This window comes from Schistocerca gregaria, chromosome 8, assembly GCF_023897955.1.
Source record: "Schistocerca gregaria isolate iqSchGreg1 chromosome 8, iqSchGreg1.2, whole genome shotgun sequence".
NCBI classification, from domain to species: Eukaryota; Metazoa; Arthropoda; class Insecta; order Orthoptera; family Acrididae; genus Schistocerca; species Schistocerca gregaria.
The window spans coordinates 128,093,596-128,110,660 of record NC_064927.1 but is presented as its reverse complement, the minus strand read 5'-3'; the positions used below and the strand labels follow the sequence as shown (position 1 = coordinate 128,110,660).

At 36.5% G+C, this 17,065-nt stretch overlaps 1 protein-coding gene across 1 annotated transcript in view; it reads right to left on the bottom strand.

Annotated features, from left to right (window-relative positions):
• Positions 1–473: 473 nt before the first annotated feature.
• LOC126284101 (xanthine dehydrogenase-like) overlaps positions 474–17,065 on the bottom strand; it is a 301,701-nt gene continuing 285,109 nt past the window's right edge. Inside the window, exons 24-27 of the mRNA XM_049982754.1 lie at positions 6,786–6,947; positions 3,554–3,650; positions 3,373–3,483; positions 474–3,095 (exon numbers count right to left, since the gene is read on the bottom strand). Coding sequence (XP_049838711.1) covers positions 3,028–3,095; positions 3,373–3,483; positions 3,554–3,650; positions 6,786–6,947 — 438 coding nt within the window. The 3' untranslated portion in view covers positions 474–3,027. The remainder of the gene's footprint in view (positions 3,096–3,372; positions 3,484–3,553; positions 3,651–6,785; positions 6,948–17,065) is intronic.

Below are 17,065 nucleotides of genomic sequence, written 5' to 3'. Positions count from 1 at the left end.
TAAATCGAGGAAAGTACAGCATCAAGTCAGTCAGTACCAAGAAACAGAAATCAGATTTTTTGACAAAGGCAATCTTAAATGTTAAGCATCAGTGGTGTTGCCAAGTAGTGAGACCTCCAGAGTTTCCAAATTAACATCTTGATAACTTCTGAGAGTGTTGGCAAGAAATATGTCTTTTCCTTTGTTTGTTTCTTGTTCAGTAGTTTATGTTTCATCATCTCTGGTATGTTTATGTAAATAAATTGTTGAATAAATAATATATGATAGTAAGTGTTCCCGATAATATGATGACATGAATTTCATTCATCACAGCAATCTTAATAACGTCGCAAAGGACTAACTGTAGTCGATATCCAATAGTATCATTTTTATGCCACTAGTAATAAGTTCTTTCATATTTATTTGATTAAGGCTTTTTCAATCCATGTATGTCTGAAATTTTTCTTAATGTTTTGACATCAAGAATAAATCTCTAAAGTTCCTGACTCATTTTTATACAGTTTTCATGTACACTTTCACCTATGTATTCATATACATATCCACATAGTGTTTTTTACTTAACAAGATTTGGGTGATATTTATCACACAACTTGGCCCAAAAACAGCATTTTACTTAACTTTCATGAAATTACACAACAGAAAATAAAAAACATGAGTTAAAAATCATTGGCACAGTAAAGATAACAATGAAATGTCCAGTAATGCTCAACTGGCAATGTGAACTGTTTAAGAAAAGCCTGCATAGTAATGCTTCCTCCATTAAATTTTGCAGTAAATAATAACACCCCTCATTAGCCACTTTCTGCAAGTCATTAGATAGCCTTAACATATAATGTTATAAGTAACGTATCACAATACTCTTCATTGTTCACAGTCAATCAGTTATGTGTTTTGTGCCATTGCCATGGTGGTTAGGTATCATTTTCATGCCTTTCCTGGTTTCTGTCTATGAATGTTTTCAGCTCCTTTGATTGTGCTTATAGTTTTATAGTTTCCTGATTTTTGTGTTTCCAAGTTCTCCACTTCAGAAGTCAGCTCTTTTTCTCCAAATCTCACAGATGAAAAAGTGGTCTATGATTTCTCAGAAAGGTGTTATGTGAGTAGTGTTAGTAATCTACTTTCTTTTGAAAGGCCACTTTAAAAACTGGTTATGTACTGGCATATTTTGCTTTATGCTACATGGTCACTTTCTTGTTTTATTCTCTAAGTTTCTTTAGCTAAGTTCCTTTTGCCAGTAATGCAGTCATCTCATAAACATTATGTTCTATTTGTTATTAAACATAATTTATACTTTTTGTAGAGTAGTGTGAACAACATGCATCATGTAAGACTCAAAGGCTTAAAAAAGAAAAAAAAAGAATTATTGTCTATATTGTAACTACATAATCAGTATAAATTTTTATATGTATTGAACAATTCACTTTTATTTGATAGGAATAAAAGCAATAGTTATATAAAAAAGTGCAATATTTGTCAGAATGTAGCCTATTTATGAACAGTAGCAGAAACAATAAAAATCCTTAAGGTGTTAATTGGAAATTTAAGAGAGGTACAGAAAAGTATTTTAAGTGACAAAGATTATATACCTGGGGATCTAATGAAAAATATATAATCCTAATCAAACCTTTATATCGTATTTTGCATTTAGAATGTGCAATAAATGACAACAGTAAACAGTTTGAGATGGAACAATTATAATTTTACAAAAACAAAATTAAAAAAAATGAGTTATGAACAACTTACACTGAATACATGTCATTAACTGAGACAGTTAACATTCCTATGTTTAAATTAGCATCAAATCAGTTTCTTAAGCTATGGGTACCATAAAACCCCCTATGTAAATGTGAAGATGGCTATATTGTTTAGATCATTTTCAGTAAAGATCATTTTGAAAAACTGAACAGCATATTATTCTGCTCAGTGTACATTACCTGAATTAAACTGTTTCTTTATAATATATGGCAAATTTGAAAATTTAGGGATGATTTACTTAGAATTAAATCTTATCAGCTCAGAACAAAGTTACATGAATGAACTATGTACTAACTGTTTATAAAATCACAGGAGTAACTCTCTTGATGCTCTAATTACTTGCCTGTGAGTGAAAGTAAACAAAAATGGTTTCAAAAATTGTTGGTATCAGTAGCTGCAAGGTTTGTTCTTTAATTTTATTTTTTGTGTTGGAAAGGATCTATGATTATTTAAACTCATCAGAAGCTGTGTTTCAACTCATGTAAAAAAGATGGTGACAGTGGAAAGAAATCCAAGAAAATAAATTTTATTTTGAAGTGAATGAGTTGGAGAACAAAATTTTTCCTCAAGGTAGAGAGTAATATATTTCCACCCCTGGAAAAGTGATTTCAGGAAGAAGTCACCTACTGAGAGCTATACCTTTGATTCCTTAACAGGCTAAAATAATATAAAAAATTGTGGTTAAGACAGAGTGCATGTTGTTCAAAATAGGAATTGTTCATCTGAACTATACATTGTTTCTTGTTGAAAGTCTGAGCATATAGGAAACAAGTTTCTTTTGCAAGCACAGATGTCCCTTCCATGTAACACAGATTTTGCCTTAGTAGAAAAGAAAACATGTTACCTAGATCTTAAAGTGAACTCATGAAGAAGAGGAGAGAAGACTATTTGTACAAAGTTTTCAGAATGAGGTCTAAGACATAAATAAATAAAATGTTGATAAAACAAAGAGCCAGTTGATAAGTAGAAGACATCACTGGTAAACATTTTAGTTTCAGTTTTACATAGATGGATGTGCAATTTACAGTTAAATAGCTATAGGAAAAAAATAGTGTGCAAAAAGTAAGAAAAATGCCAAGTTGCTTCCAAAACATGCATCCCTAGGTAATGAATAAACTAATCTATATAGAATGACATTATGTTCCTTATGCAGTTTGTACATTCTGCATGCCATATTTTTAAAAAAAACCTCAGGATCCACTGTGAGAAACTCATCATTTGAAACTATCGAATGCATAAGCCCAGCAAAAGCCTCATTAACTTTCCAGGCTTTTAAAGTTCAAATTGCTTGTAATTTATCAAGCTAGCAAGGAAAACTTTCTCGGGGGTAGCTGGAGGATCTGAAAAACAAAATGCATTATACTTTACAATGCCTTGAGGACACAGATTTTTTAAAGTATAGTCTATGATCTCATTCCATGGAAAATACAAAAATTCAGTTTCTGCTATTTATATAATTTAGAGTTAAAGTACACAAACTGCAGACATGTCTTTCACCACATTCATATTAAACACAATATTCATGAATTTTTGTATTTTCATGTTATTCCTAGTACAGCATATTATTTCACTAGAACTGACACATAAATATAATAAAGAATGAACTAAATTACTTACTCATCTCAAACCACTTTTCGGAGTGTGCTGAAGCTTGTCTAGATGCCAGTACCGCTTCTCGTATTGCAAATAAAGCACAAATACTCATACACAAGGGTGGTTCACCAGTTGCTATAAATTACAAACACATGAGTAACATTTTAGTTTTAAATTAACGCAAATACTTCTAACAGAAACCAACCTTTTGAACGAAGAACGCCAACAGGATTAGGAGCATTTTTCCTCAGTTGTATTCTCAAGTCAATAGGGATATCTTTGGCCCCAGGAGGTTTGTAGTTCTAAGAACCAAATTATACTGTTGTTAACAGTAAGAAAGTATTTTCCTCGAAAAAAAAAGTTTAATTTTACATTTTAAAATAAAAACTGAGAAATCATTAATAATAATTATTGGAGGAGGTTTGCAAATATTTACAAATTTTATCATGATGATTAATGTTAGAAAAGCTGCCATTATCTATGAGGGGTAGAATGAAAATTAGAAGACAGAAGTTTCATTTTGTTTGTATGGTTAATTCAGTGTATACACTTCTTTGATCTGGGGACAAAAGGCGACCTGCCTTACTCCTTTCCTGTCTTAAATCTCTTTCTCATTAATTTTTGTAACTGACAGTTGTTTTATTTATAAATGTATTATTCTGTTCTCACAGTACAACCCAATTTAAAAGCATTGCGCAAATCCATTAAAGTAGTATGTCATGTTCATTTTGTCTTCTCTGCAGCACCAAATTTAAAGAGTAATTTCTTTTCAAGTTCCTGCCCTATCTTAAAGTGGCCTGTCATTCTACATTGATAATTTTTTTCCTTTTAGTTATATTTTCTAAAAAATTTTCAGCAGTATCTTGGAGGCAAGAGATAAGATTGCTACCACTTGTAATTCATCCATTCAAATGCTTTTACTGCTTTTAGTACAGTTATTTCTTAAATTTTATGAAATGCTATGTCAATTTTGTGAACAGAATTTAAGTTCATTAATGAAAATTGGTTTTACTGATTATACAATGCAATACTTCATCCACCACCGCAACTGGCTGCATAGTGGGGGAACAGTGTTTGATTCCTATTACTGCCAGGGACTCTTCCATGGTGGGAGCACTGTCACAGGATGTATTCAGTACTGTGATGTCCACAGAGGAGCTACTTCAATGTAAAGGAATGTTACCAAGTCTGTTAAACTGACAAAGGCCTCCCCCCCCCCTGCCCCCCCCCTCTCCTCCTGCTCCATATCACTTTCCAATGAAACCGCAGACAGAGAATGGCATAGAAGTTGGTTGGTCTACATGGATGTGCCCATGGCCAGAGCAGCAGTGCTTTAATGCTTAATTAGTATGATACTTTCTCATTCAGAAAAGGAAATGAAGAAAACGTTATGGGTGTTATAAGCTGCACAAAAAGAGAAAGTAAAATGTAAATAACAATAAAACAAGTGTAATGACAGTTATGAAAAAGGTGAAAAGAGTTCACCATGTGGAGGAAAACTGTTGGCACTAAAATTAAAAGAGAAACACAGTTCAGCTATGTCAGCAATGTAAATATGGAAGACAGTTGATGTTTAATAGAGGTGAGAAGAAAAACATCATTGCCAAAACAAGAAATCATAGTTACAAAAAATATTGCTACAAATAATCACATGGATGTAAAAATCAAGATTTCTTTCACAAAATCATCTGTGTGGAATGCACTTTTTTATGGATACAAAAAATGGATACTGGAGGAATAAAGGATTCAGCAGCAATGTTTATACGCTAGAAAATGTGCTGAGTGAGTCAGATGTAAATAAAAACAACTGCAGAAATCATACAGAATCATAGGACAGAAACCAAATAAAATAAGTGTAAATCAGAAAAATATAATTTATTGTCAGATCTTTACACAGAGCATCTTTCACATAAATGTATATGAAGCTGAGGCATGAATTAAAAAAAATAGAAAGTCTGAGGAATATTTATTTTGCAGATACCAGGAGCATAACATGATGTAATTATTATTGGAGATCAAAATAGAAGCAAATGACTGATTAGCATAATTGCTTCAACAAGATGTAGTTTTTGTGAAATGAATGAATAAACACAATATATGTTCAAGTATTTAAATGTCCACTACTGTAGAAGCCTTGCTTCTGACTCTGATAAACCCTATCAGTCAGTTACTGGGAGGTATCCTTGAATAGCCCAGATGTTAGCACATTGCTCTTCTGAGGCAGGGATGCTGTTTCAAGTGCTACTAGAGTATCCAATTTTACTTCATATAATCAATATAGCACAGTTCCACAAAAGTATAGAACAATTCTATTTCAATAAGTACCTTTGGACTGTGACAAAATTAAAGTTCTTACTACATACATTCTCCAAAGTTCTTACTACATACATTCTCCCAGAATGTTATTTAGAGGTTTTGTAGAGTGTGTTGGAAATGAGGAAAAGTCTGTAGCAAGCAATACCCCTGAGTCAGTCTGTGATATAGGTGTGGGTATTGCGTGTCATAGTACTTTGCTCACAAAAAGACAGCTGTCTGGCACACAGTTTTAACTTATCACATGTTATTGAGGAATTTTGTCTATTGCAGTAATCACACCTACGTGTACTCTCTGTGAATCATGACAGATAATACTTTTTTGCTCTATGATTCCCCACAGATGGAGTGTATTTGAAATGATTGCTTGATAGTTGCTACAAGGCTGATACTTTTGGGGCTGAAAAATATTTCTAATATTTGCTCTGAAACTGTGTCTTGGAAGTATAATCAGTTTTTCATGAGACATATTGTATCTTTCTTTGAATGTTTGTCAATTATGATGTTTAAGTAATTCTGCTACAATCTCTTGCTAGGCAAGTAATCATGAAAATATTTTTCTTGTCCTGCTTTGCAATCACACAGCATCCACTTGAAATGTAATGGATACCACACACTTGAGTTGTATTTGAGTATTTGATATGCAAATGACCTAAATACAACCTTATTTGTAGCCAACCTGCAGCTCCTCATATCCTGCCAACAAATTAAAACCTGCTATTTGTTTACCATTAACTGAGTTTTGCAGAAGTCTAGAACCATTGAATCCACCTTGTTGCAAATGGAATTTTATACAATGAGTTCATTATTTTGTTCTAAATAGGTCACTACATTGGAACTCAATATATGTTCTAAATTCTTGATACAAATGTGGGTGAGTGATAAGAGGATAGTATTTCAAAGTATGTTATGAAGACACAGAAAAAACTTGACATAGTATGTGTGATATTTGATCACTAAATAGAAACACATATTACTTTTCATCATGATGATGACAAAGAAGGAAACTCAAATTTAATTAACTGTTATGTGGCTAAATTTTTTACATTGCAGTTCACTAAAGGCAACAATTTTTTTTGTTTTTTTTTTGATAAAGCACTCTAAATTATGAATCTGCAACATACCCAGGTTCTGTTTGTCAATGCCTTTCCAGTATCATTATCATAAACCATGAATTCCTTTAACCAATAGCCAAGACCCATCACAAAGGCTCCTTCTACTTGACCTATATCAATCTCTGGGCTTAGGCTTTCTCCAGCATCTTCCAGTATGTCTACACGTAGAATCTGAAACATTTATATTACAGTCCCTTTTCTATCAAGTGCAGTGCGACCTGAGAATACATGTATTGAGCATTTATAATTATTATTTTTGTTTCACATACAAAGTGTACAAAAACATGTATTAGAAACTTTACAAATTTATTCTTGACATCAAAACATCACAAACTGAGCTTAAGATCATGGCGCTGGAAATCCTGCATTAGGGAGCTATGCCAAGAATTCCCTGTTGTGGCTTCTGGGTGTGTAATTTGCCTCAAATGTGCTTTTTTACTCACTTTCTTGTTCATATCTGGTTATGCCAACACTCCACATCACAATGACATATTCAATATCTGACATAATGACCATGCACTACACGTACAGCATACCAGGCAGGAATGCAGATGTGGCATGTCAACATTTTGCTGAATGTTTCCCTGGGGCCACTCACACTGTGCATTATCATTTGTATGTCTCCACTAACACTTGTGTGAGGCACTCATATTTGATAAGAGTTACAACTGGTAGAAAACCATATGATGTAAGGTAACCTGAGCTTCAAGAACTGGTTCTTCAGACTATGGCTGAAACTTCATCAACCAGTAAAAGGAGTATTCTGAGAAGGGAAGGCACTAAGAAAATGATGATTTGGAATGTTCTACATGAAAAGTTTCTATACTGTATTACCACCAATGGATGCAAGGCTTAAATGAAGTAGGCACTCAGCTGGGAATAACTTTCTATCAATGCAGGTTAGGGTAGTGTGCTGGGTTTCTGCATATCTTAGATGTTATTCACTGGAAGGCCTGGCTTTTCACATGATGGGGTCTTAAAATCTCAAATAATCTTGGAAATCTGTGTCTTGTCAGTAGATTTTGTAGGAGTGATGTAACACATACAAGATCCTGCATACTTTGTGACATGACACCTGCTTCATTTCCTCATTAATTGTCCTTGGTGTCAACATATTTTTTTGCTACACTGGCTGAAAAGTGGGGTGTGGAAGTACAACACTCCAAATGTTTATAGTTACACGCATGCTCATAAATTAAGGATAATTGCAGAATGTGGTGCCACACAACGTTTCACTACACAAAACTAGCGCTAATAGCATAAGCACATAGGGAATACACGCAACACAGATCTGTGAGTCCATGGTATTAGTGATAAGTGGGGAAAACCGTCCCAAAACACATGTGCTACAAAATGCCACTGTTTCCTGCGCATGTACCCCAACATCAATATGGGGTATGATCACCATGCACATGTACACAGACCACACAACAGGTTGGCTTACACTGGATCAGGTGGTCAAGCAACTGCTGGGGTATAGCCTCCCATTCTTGCACCAGTGCCTGTCGGAAATCCTGAAGTGTTGTAGGGGTTTGAAGACATGTGGTGATATGTCGACTGAGATCATCCCAGACGTACTCAATGGGGTTTAGATCTGGAGAACAGGCAGGCCACTCCATTCGTCTGATGTCTTCTGTGCGCCTTCAAAATGGCAGCTTGGTGGGGCCATGCATTATCATCCATCAGGAGGAAGGTGAGACCCACTGCACCTCTGACAAGGTGGACGTACTGGTGCAAAATGACATCCTGATTCACCTGACCTGTTACAGTTCCTCTGTCAAAGACATGCAGGGGTGTATGTGCACAACATCAAAGCATGATCTCCATACTGGTCACTTTCAAGGACATTAGGAGGTTGGTATCTGGCTCCTGATTCACACCAGATGAGAACCCAGTTACAATCACTGTTCAGACATCATCAATATGTGTTTTTTGAGCCATTTGCAACACACAGCCACACTTACTCGCTGCACCGTACTCTGACATGCACCAACACACCACTGCATATGTGAACTGCTGCCAGTGTCACCCTGTGATGACCGTAGGTCAAATGCACTGCATGGGCATATACTGAGGTGATTTCAACCCCAAAATCACACATCACAACGTTGTTTTACCAGGTATCAGCATTATCCTTACTTTATAAGCATGAGTGTAGTACAGAATTTATATTTCTTTATATGTCAACAATAGAATTTAAGTTACGAAACAATTACTGATAGCACCCTATAACAAAAGGTACTAACTAGTCAAAATAAAATAGGAAATCAATAACATACAAAAAACTAGGCACAAAGTTAGATCTGGCGTTATTTTCTTTAAAACTGAGGGCCAACATTTCTCTTTCATGAAAATTCAGATTATACTGACGTATGTTGATGGGAATTAATTCAAAAATGAGAAAATTAATTTTAAGGAGACAGATGGCAAAAGAAGAAGGGAAGTAAAAATATACCATCTTGCTCCCCCACAACTTGTAGAAAGGTCAATGCAACATAAAGCAAGATATTATTTTTATTCACATAAGGAAGAGTGTATGTTTGTAAGCTACCATCTAGAGTTTGGTAAGGTACTGTAATTTTATATATTTGTAGAATTCCAGATGCAGTAATAACAAAACCTTTTGTCAAAACCGCAGTGCCTACTGCAGAAACTAAAAAAAGAATGAAGAAAAGGATAATAACAGCTGCTGATTTCAACACAGACTTAGATATTAAGCCAACTGCTCAACAAAAATTCATTTATGCAATTAAAACATGGAGTTTAAATGCTAATATTATCAATATTAGTTGAGTAAATTAGATTTCAGTGATATGTATAGGTAATATTTTAATCAGGAAACCGCCGGCAGACAGGCACATGAACAAAACACACCAACACACACACAGAATTACTAGCTTTCGCAACCGATGGTTGCTTCTTCAGGAAGGAGAGGGAAAGATGAAAGGATGTGGGTTTTAAGGGAGAGGGTAAGGAGTCATTCCAATCCCGGGAGCGGAAAGACTTCCCTTAGGGGAAAAAAAGGACAGGTGTACACTCACATGCACACACACACACACATATCCATCCGCACATACACAGACACAAGCAGACATATTTAAAGGCAAATTGCGAAAGCTAGTAATTCTGTGTGTGTGTTTGTGTGTTTTGTTCATGTGGCTGTCTGCCAGCAGTTTCCCGCTTGGTAAGTCTTGGAATCTTTGTTTTTATTATATTTTTCCCATGTGGAAGTTTCTTTCTATTTTATTTAATATTTTAATCGATTACACCAATTATAGGCTAATATGTATAGTTTAGATTTAAAACTTTCTGACCATTTTGCTTTCTTTATGGAGTTAAACTGTTCTACCTTGCTCCAAAACTTGTATGCTAAATGACAGCTCAGTGCAGAAAAAAATGAACTTATTCCATCATAAATTAAATAAGATGCAGTGGATTATAGGACATAGTATTTGAAGTTCTAAAAATTTAGGAAATTCTGGATAATGTCCCACACATTTTACTGTAACTTTCTCTATTAATGTATATTTTAAAGGAGATTTCTGATGCAACAAACATGCAGTTATAGGAATAGACAGCCACACAGCAAACTAAAACAGAACAAAATTCCTACCTTCATTACCTACACAAAAAATTACAAAAATATTTTTAAGGAGGTTGTAAAATCAGCAAAAGAATTCATAAGCAATAGATGTACATTGTAAGGTGTAAACAAATCAATGGTGCTATTGTCAATAATTAAAGCTAAAACCAGCACTACTGTTCAGGGGCATGATATTTGTAAAATCAAAATAAAGGACTAAAATATTGTAAACCTGGTTCCAATATAAGAACTGCTTGATTATTTATTTAAAATTTAAACAGAACACACACTAATGTAGAAAGTTGCAGAGATAAGATAAATTTTTTTGACAATCTGTAATTTAGAGGTGGCCTCTGACAGTAAAATCAGCAAAACTACAACAAAATATGTATAAAATACAGTACCAACACTAAAAAATAAAACGTCAGCATGATGCTATGGAATAACAATGAAAGTGTTAAAAGCAGTCCCTAAAATAGTTGTGCAGCCACTAACCACATACCAAAGAGGTTAGGTTTTAGGTACCCTCAAGAATGAAAGTAGCAAAACCACTATTCAATAAAGACACAGATCAACTTATGGAAAACTGCCCAATCGCTCTTCTTCAACCACTTTCAGAAATACCTCAATAGGTTGTCACAAAAAAAGTTCAAAATTGTGCATAAAAAAGCAAAATAATTTTGCTGTCAATCAATTTGTAGACAAAATAAGCTCCTTTGTAGACAACTCCCTCTATGTCTTTAAAGAACCACTCCTTTCTACTTAGTAAACAGGAAAAATATGGAACTGGAGGCTCTGTATTTGAATGGTTTAGGTCCTACCTAACCAATAAAAAATAAAGAGTGGTTATAACATTGGAGAGAAGAAATAGTGCTTCAGAATGGTAAACCATATCAAGGAGTACCTCAAAATTCATTGTTAGGTCCCATGCAGCTTCTGTCTGCCACTTAATATTGATGGTCATTCAGTTTTATTTGTAGACAACATATCTGTTATTATTGAAACAAATAGTACTGACAACTCTTCAAACTGTCATTAATACCACAGATGGATTGTTTTAATCTTATAATAAAATTAGAAAGGTTTAAGGTTCTGTGTACACTGCTATTCCATGCTTTTTTAAAAACTATCTGTGAATTTTATAGAAACTCCTTTTACAGATTTTTGTTATAGCCCCAACCATATCTAATTAAAGAAAAACACAGTTTTAGAATAAAACTGACTTAAATCATTAATACTTGAAAAGTATGGCCTTAGCAGCAGTGCTCTACAATAGCTTAAATCCTGCTTATCAAACAGAAATCAATGAGGTACCATCTCTTCAAATGGCGCATATTACTTTTCTGACTGGAAATAAATATCGCAGTGTGTTCCACATGGCTCCATATTAGGCCCAGCCCTATTTCTCTTCTATGTTAATGACTTACCATTAAATATCAGCTCTCCATCAGTTCTGTTTGCAAATGATACTTCTGTCTTAGTTGCAGATCATGAAATGGAAAAAATACCCAAATCTGTGATCAGTACACTCAGCTAAATGGGTTGAATCTATTTATTTATTTTATTTATTTATTTCATGTTCCGTAGTACTCGTATTGTGAGCACATCACATGAGATGTGGAATGAGTCAAACATACAAAACAACAAACATACAAAAAGATACAAAACAGTCTCCATTAAATATATAAAAAATGTTCTACATAACTGCAATTTAGTTAATACAAAGTTTAGAGGAAAAAAAAGATATTTTTCTTTGAGTGTTAATACAAAATTTCATGTTTTATTCGAAAAGAAAAGAGAGAGAGAGAGAGAGAGAGAGAGAGAGAGAGAGGTTCAAATGGCTCTGAGCACTGAGCACTTACATCTGAGGTCATCAGTCCCCTAGAACTTAAAACTATTTAAACCTAACTAACCTAAGGACATCACACATATCCATGCCTGAGGCAGGATTCGAACCTGCGACCACAGCAGTCGTGCGGTTCTAGACTGTAGAACCGCTCAGCCACCCTGGCCAGCTAATTGCAAGCACATTTCTTTGTTAACAAGATGGATAATTCTATCTAAATGCTATTTCCGTTTTTGCATCATAAAACTCTTCTAATGTATAAACAGACATATTTAACAAATATTCCTTTAGTTTTGCTTTAAAAAGAGATTCATTTTCTCTTAAACATTTTATCTGGTCAGGGAGATGGTTAAAAATTTTTGTTCCTGACCATTTGACACCTCTTTGAACAACTGTCAGGTTCTTAAGTTCACAATGCGGATTTTCTTTCCCTCTTGTCTTAAATTTGTGATAGTTCTTATTTGATGGAAATTGTGCAGGATTCTTAATTACAAAACGCATCAGCAAATATATGTACTGGGATACAGTGGTCATTATTTGCAGCTTTTTGAAAAAGTTAGGGCATGATGTCCTAGGGGGTACTCTGCACATAATTCCAATAGCCCTTTTCTGGGCCACAAAAACTTTCTTTGCCAAAGCTAAATTTCCCCAGAAGATAATTCTGTAACACCTAACGGAGTGAAATTACCCGTAATATGCGGACTTGATAGTGGTTAAATCTCCAATGGAAGACATCATTCTGATAGCATGCATAGCTGAGCTCAACTTTTTTAGGGTCTTTTGTATATGGAAGGATCGGTTCATTTTGCTATCAATATGTACTCCAAGAAATTTAGACACATCCATTCTTTCTATTGGATGATTTCCACATGTTACATTTATTTCCCTCACTTTTTTTGTTTTTGTATGGAACTGGATAAAATTTGTCTTACTTGAGTTTAGAGAGAGACCATTAACACTGAACCAGTTAGTCACTTCAGAGAGTATGTTGTTAACTGACTCTTCAAAATTAACATCTAAATTTGCAAGGCAGGCTTGCACACATTGCTAAATCATTTATAAACATAAAAAACAACAGTGGCCCCAGAATTGAGCCTTGAGGCACACCACAACTAATTGTAGTCCATTCACACTGAGCGAAGGTATCCCTTGACTCATCTGAGCTGTTAAAAATTATTTTCTGTTTTCTTTCCGTAAGATTAGATTGCAGCCAGTTACCTGTGACACCCCTTATTCCAAGTAGTTTGGCTTTCTGCATGAGAATGTGGTGATCTGCACAATCAAATGCCTTTGATAAGTCACAGAAAACACCAGTTCCTATCTTTTTTGAATTGGACATTCAAGTAATTCATTTGTAAGTGGATACACTGCATCCTCAGTTGAACAGCCCCTTTGAAATCCAAACTGGCTAAACATATATATATAAGACTCAAATGATGCAGTTCAAAACCAAACAGTCAGAATGACAGCACACATTCAAAATATGTGCACTGCACATCACAAAGCACTATGCCAACCACTATTTAGAAAACATACATATATGAGATTGTTATATTTTTGTACACCAGACATGAATGAAAAGAGGGAAACCATTTTTTCCATTCACATGATAGTAGAAACAAAGAAAATTTTATGCTCCCCACCCACCACCTCAGACTGTGTGCCCAGGGACCTCAATAAATAGGTATTAAAGTTTGTAATAAATTAAAAGAGAACATGACCGCCATATTTGACAGCTTGGACCTGAAATGTGAGACCCATATGACTATAAAAACCTTTCATACTGTGTCCATGGTTATGTCAGGCAGAGGTACTTCTTCAGGCCCCCAAGTGAAACTATCAGTAATAGTAAGGAGATACTGGTGGTCACTGTATGACGGCAGGGAGTGTATGATATCCATAAATATGTAGGAGAAGCAATGGCCTACCAGGGGGAAAGAGGCAATGCTGGCAAGCTGCCACAGGACGCAGGCACTGGCTCATTTAGTGCAATCGTGCTGGATATTAGGCCAAATGAAACACTCCTTTAAGAGTGTGGCAGATGCATGGACACCAGCCTGTGTAGTGATCCATTCCGTTCATGGAAGGGCATATATCACGTACATCAAATATAGAGCTCAGAGTGAAGGTGTTCGTGATTGCAATTGATCTGTCGACACTGGGTCACATACACTGGGAAAGCTTTACTTAACAGGTGCTGGATAGCATTTGTAATCTCAGTGGGGAAAGGAGTAATGAAGGGGCTGAATCACCATGGAAGATCTCTAGCAAAAAGCAAGGTCAATATGATGTATATAGGCGACTGTTGTTGTACACTATTCACAGACATGTTAATGAGAGTTCCTTGAGACAGTAATATTAGTTGGTTCTGGTGGTATAACTTCACAGGTAACATTTAAGTGTTTGTGACAATATACAAAGTTAACTGGAACCAATACACACTGTATTTAAACAGGAAAGCAGTGTTTTGCTTCATAGCAACTTCACTTATAGAAATATACATGAAAGAAAGAAGTTTGATGCCAAGGAAAAAATATCTGTACTCTGAGGTAAATCACAAGAATTGCAAGGTTAAATATCAACACCAATCTAATAAGGGAGTGTTAAGGCAGTGGTATTAGATGTAGCAGCATGGAGTAACAGGACTAGAACAGACATTGATCAAGCAATCAAAATGACTTATGAACACTCTGCCTGGTCCAGACCATGGAAAGCTCTAAGACTTCCATGTGAAAATCTGGAGGAAGGCACAGGTGGATGTGCTCCAAGGGGAGTGCCTGGATGGTCAATACCGAAACAAACATTCCATCAGGTGGGTAGTGCGTGCCTGGCATCATGCATGGCTGAAGGTTGAGATTCGCACTTAACTTACTTTGTGCCAGATGCCAGTGGTGAACTGCATGAAAACTAAAGCTGTTGGGATTGGCAGGGTGATATCTAGGTGTCCTCTTCATGGTAGAAACCCATTTTCAATAGTCAGTGGCCAGTAAAAATCATGAAAGGGCACCCCTACAATGATGGAGATACCTAACTACCTCATAAACAGTTAAGAGTTTGAGGTTTTTCACAGCCTTACTCTGCTGTGCCTCTGTAAGCTTCGCTGAGAAAAATGCCAAGGGCTGCCAAGTCCCTTCTACAAGTTGTTGTAGGATTGCATCTAAGGTAGACTGACTGAGGTCAGTGAAAACTGCAAAGATGACAGTCAGGTGGTGCTGTGTTAGGAGGGCAGCATGCTTTGTTCATTGAAAACTGCTCAACATATGTGCTATCAAGGGAATGGGCCTGTTGCCTTTTGTACTGATGCCCTGGAATGCAGGCCTCCATGGCACTTGCATGCTCATGGATTCTATGTAGATGGCACCTGAAAAAATTTGCGATCCTGAGGAACCTGCTGAGTTTCTTGCATTTAGGAATCATGTGAACTCAAACACAACACAAACCTTTTTCCTGAGGTGCCAACAGCATTCAGATGATATTCTGTGCACCAGGAGGTTGATCTACACAACATTAAAAGCACACTTCTCCAGGCTGATGCTGAAACCAGCCTCCTGGAGATGAAGGAATAGCTGTTGGAGATCACATGAATATGTCAGATGGCATGACGTTTAGACCAGAGTTTCACAGGATCTGGAGGAATAGAGCACACATTCACTGAACACTGTCTCAATCTCAGCTGGCATGATTCTCTGATTGTTGGACAGAAGGGGGCAGGGACAGTAGAAAACTGGCAGCCTAGGTGTTTGGCAGTGTGGTGGCAGTTGTTGTTGTGAACCCCATGGGGAACACTTGAGAGGCAAGTGATGAAAGACAATGCCGAATAGAAGGTGACAAAAGTGATGGAGTGGGAGAGCTGTTTGGTGGAGCAAGAGGTGGTGGGGAATGATTGACACAGTGCAGAATGATGGGCAGTGGCATCAACAATATATCAGCATGGCAAGTCGAGGCCACAATGAGAAATAAAATTGGCGCCAAGGATGGGGCCCATAATGTCAGCTCCATGACAGATTGTGTGTGGAAGTAGTAGGTGTTGATGGATGAGCCATTTGCTGCAGTGAGGAATATGGGAGGAGGTGGATGATGACCAGCAGAGGATAACAACAGCTGGTGGGGACAGATGGAAATGTCTGAACCCATGTTGAGGACATAGAATGTTGAAGAGTGGATGTTACCACAACCAAATACAAACAGATGCTGTGAAATTGTGAAACAGCTGGTTGTGTCTACTTCCAGTTGTTGGTAGTGTATGGTGCATGACAGTTTTGCAGCACCTCTGCTGAAACATTTGTGGCACTTTTTGCCAGCCCACAGCCATCATAAACTAGTACAGAGCACAGGAGGGGATGAGGGTGCACCTGTGTGAGTGTGCACACTGGTGGTTGTAAGCACAGCTGAGTGGAGGCGAGCAATGCAGGTGTGGGCTGGACACAAGCACTCAAAGGCAACATGGGTGAGCTTACCCATCATGCTAATCATCTGTGCTGTTAGCTGCACCATGTATGCAGAGTTCCAGTGGCTGGGGAGAGTGTGGGATGGTAAATGCTGCATGAGCACGTGGTCATGTGCATTAGCTTCAAGACACTGCATGGTTGTGGTGACAATGTGTCAGCAGATGGTTTCAAAAACCCTATCAGCATTGACAGCTGCTGCATTGGCACTCTGAAAAAATTGCTGCGCATACTGTGGCAGACAAACTATTGCCAAGTTACTCTTAGAAGTGTGTCTCGAAGCACTGCTGATGCAGCAAGTGTGTGGAGGTTTTGGAATAGCTGTGAGGACTGCATGTTGATGCACTCCTTGGATGAGAATAGCATGTGTGTGCACTACAATTCTGATATGGCTAATTGTTCTGTATGCCTGGTG